At 40.9% G+C, this 1,711-nt stretch overlaps 1 protein-coding gene across 1 annotated transcript in view; it reads left to right on the top strand.

The window, feature by feature from the left end:
* The window catches only part of DOK5 (docking protein 5), a 23,295-nt gene extending 22,672 nt beyond the window's left edge, over positions 1-623 (top strand). Inside the window, exon 10 of the mRNA XM_010135986.1 lies at positions 556-623. Coding sequence (XP_010134288.1) covers positions 556-623 — 68 coding nt within the window. The remainder of the gene's footprint in view (positions 1-555) is intronic.
* The last annotated feature ends 1,088 nt before the right edge of the window (positions 624-1,711 follow it).

Genomic DNA, 1,711 nt, shown 5'->3' with positions numbered 1-1,711 from the left:
CAGCAGTCAGGGCTACTGCTGCTACCACGAGCACCTATAATTAGATTAGATTTCCAAAATCTTGAAATGCTTCAATTATTACTGGGGAAAAAAATATGAAATGATTGTTATACTGAGTTGTATAATTCCACGTGTGAAGCAGCATTTCCCTCACTTGGTGGCAGAAGCACCTGGAACCTTGTGTAAAAACCTTGTGTACTTTTGGTTCTTCCACCAAAGGTGGAATTTTTGATTTCCAAATGGGCTCTTGTCCTCTTCTCTAATGTACAGGAAAGAACTGATGCTGATATTGTGAGATAAGGTGCATTTTTCATTTAAAATGCAAAGTCAGGACTTCTTAAAAATTACTTTCCGTTGTACAATTTTCTCTTCTTAGGGAACTGGGAAAGAAAATCTGAGTGGAGATATTTCGGAGATGGATCAGCAGATTAAACAGGGATAGGTTTAATTAAAGGGCTGTAATTTGTAGTTCACATAGTCCTTTATGAAATGGTGAACAAGGTGCCTGTGTCTCACTGAGTGGTGCTCTCTTTTTTTGCATATGATTTGGTGAAGATGTTTCTAGTCCAGTGAAGCTTCATCGCACGGACACTTTTCCAACTTACAGAACAGACCATCGATAAAAGACTGTAAAGAACTTTACGAACTCTTTGTCTTCTGCCCCAGTGGATGACAGAGGCGATGGTAAGCAAGGATGGAAACGTGGAAATGTTCAGGTTGGCTGAAAAATTCTTGCAATACAAAGTTTTTTTTTAAACTTTGCAAAAGGAAAACTGTTCTGTAGACGCTGGGGAGGGGAACAAAGCCAACAAACCCTCCAGTGTATCTTTTATATCTTATAGCTGGACAGAGAAGAAATCACTCCCTAACTATTTCCAAATGTTTTTGTATGATAGGTATGTTGTACATACATGAGACTTCCCTGTTGTAGTGTGACTCCGTTTTGCCTATTACAGCTTGTGTTCACTGATGTCAGCTGTGTCATCTTTGTTTGTTGTAATGCTTATCTTTAGTTATTTACATTATTGTTCAACCTAATCCTTGACCTTTGAAATGGTGGCCAGTTTTAAGCAGCTGTTTTTCTGTTCGAAGCCTGATGAAGACTTGACTGATTTCTTTTAAAAACACCCTCTCTATCTTCTATTTCCTGTATTTATTTCCATCTCTGTAAATGTTTAAAATAAAAAAAAAAGTCCCACTCTGTGGTATAGTGCTTTTTGTCATCACTGTGAACATCGCGAACAGAGCTGTTGTGGAGCCACGAGTGCTCTAGAAGGGGTGATGGAGGGGGACAGTGGTGTGCTGTGGATCCCCCCTCCACATCTGAAGCCACACAACTGCTTGTCGGGTGTCCTAGTGAAGCAGAGTAGTAGATTCAACAGGGATCTTCCAATGCACAAACCGTTTTGTGGCAGAAAGCTGATTTTCTGGTTTGTGACAGCAACCATGATAGGCACTACTTTCATAGATTGGCACCAGCATCTTAATTTAGCAGCAGACAGACTCTTCAAAAATAGCATGGCTGGCTACCGTGCGCTACTCCAAATGGTCAGAAACGTGCAAGGGCTGTAGATAGAAAGCTGTGCCTACCCTGAATGCACGTGCAGCGCTGCGCTTAGCGAGGTGTAGTTAAATCATTTTGTTAACAAGCTCTGAGTAAGAGTGCCTTGGCAGTTTACAAGCCAGACCAATCGTCTCTAACCATCTCATT

This window comes from Buceros rhinoceros, unplaced genomic scaffold, assembly GCF_000710305.1.
Source record: "Buceros rhinoceros silvestris isolate BGI_N320 unplaced genomic scaffold, ASM71030v1 scaffold18025, whole genome shotgun sequence".
Taxonomy (NCBI): domain Eukaryota; kingdom Metazoa; phylum Chordata; class Aves; order Bucerotiformes; family Bucerotidae; genus Buceros; species Buceros rhinoceros.
Note: the sequence above shows the minus strand (reverse complement) of the source record. Positions and strands in the feature narration are given on the sequence as shown.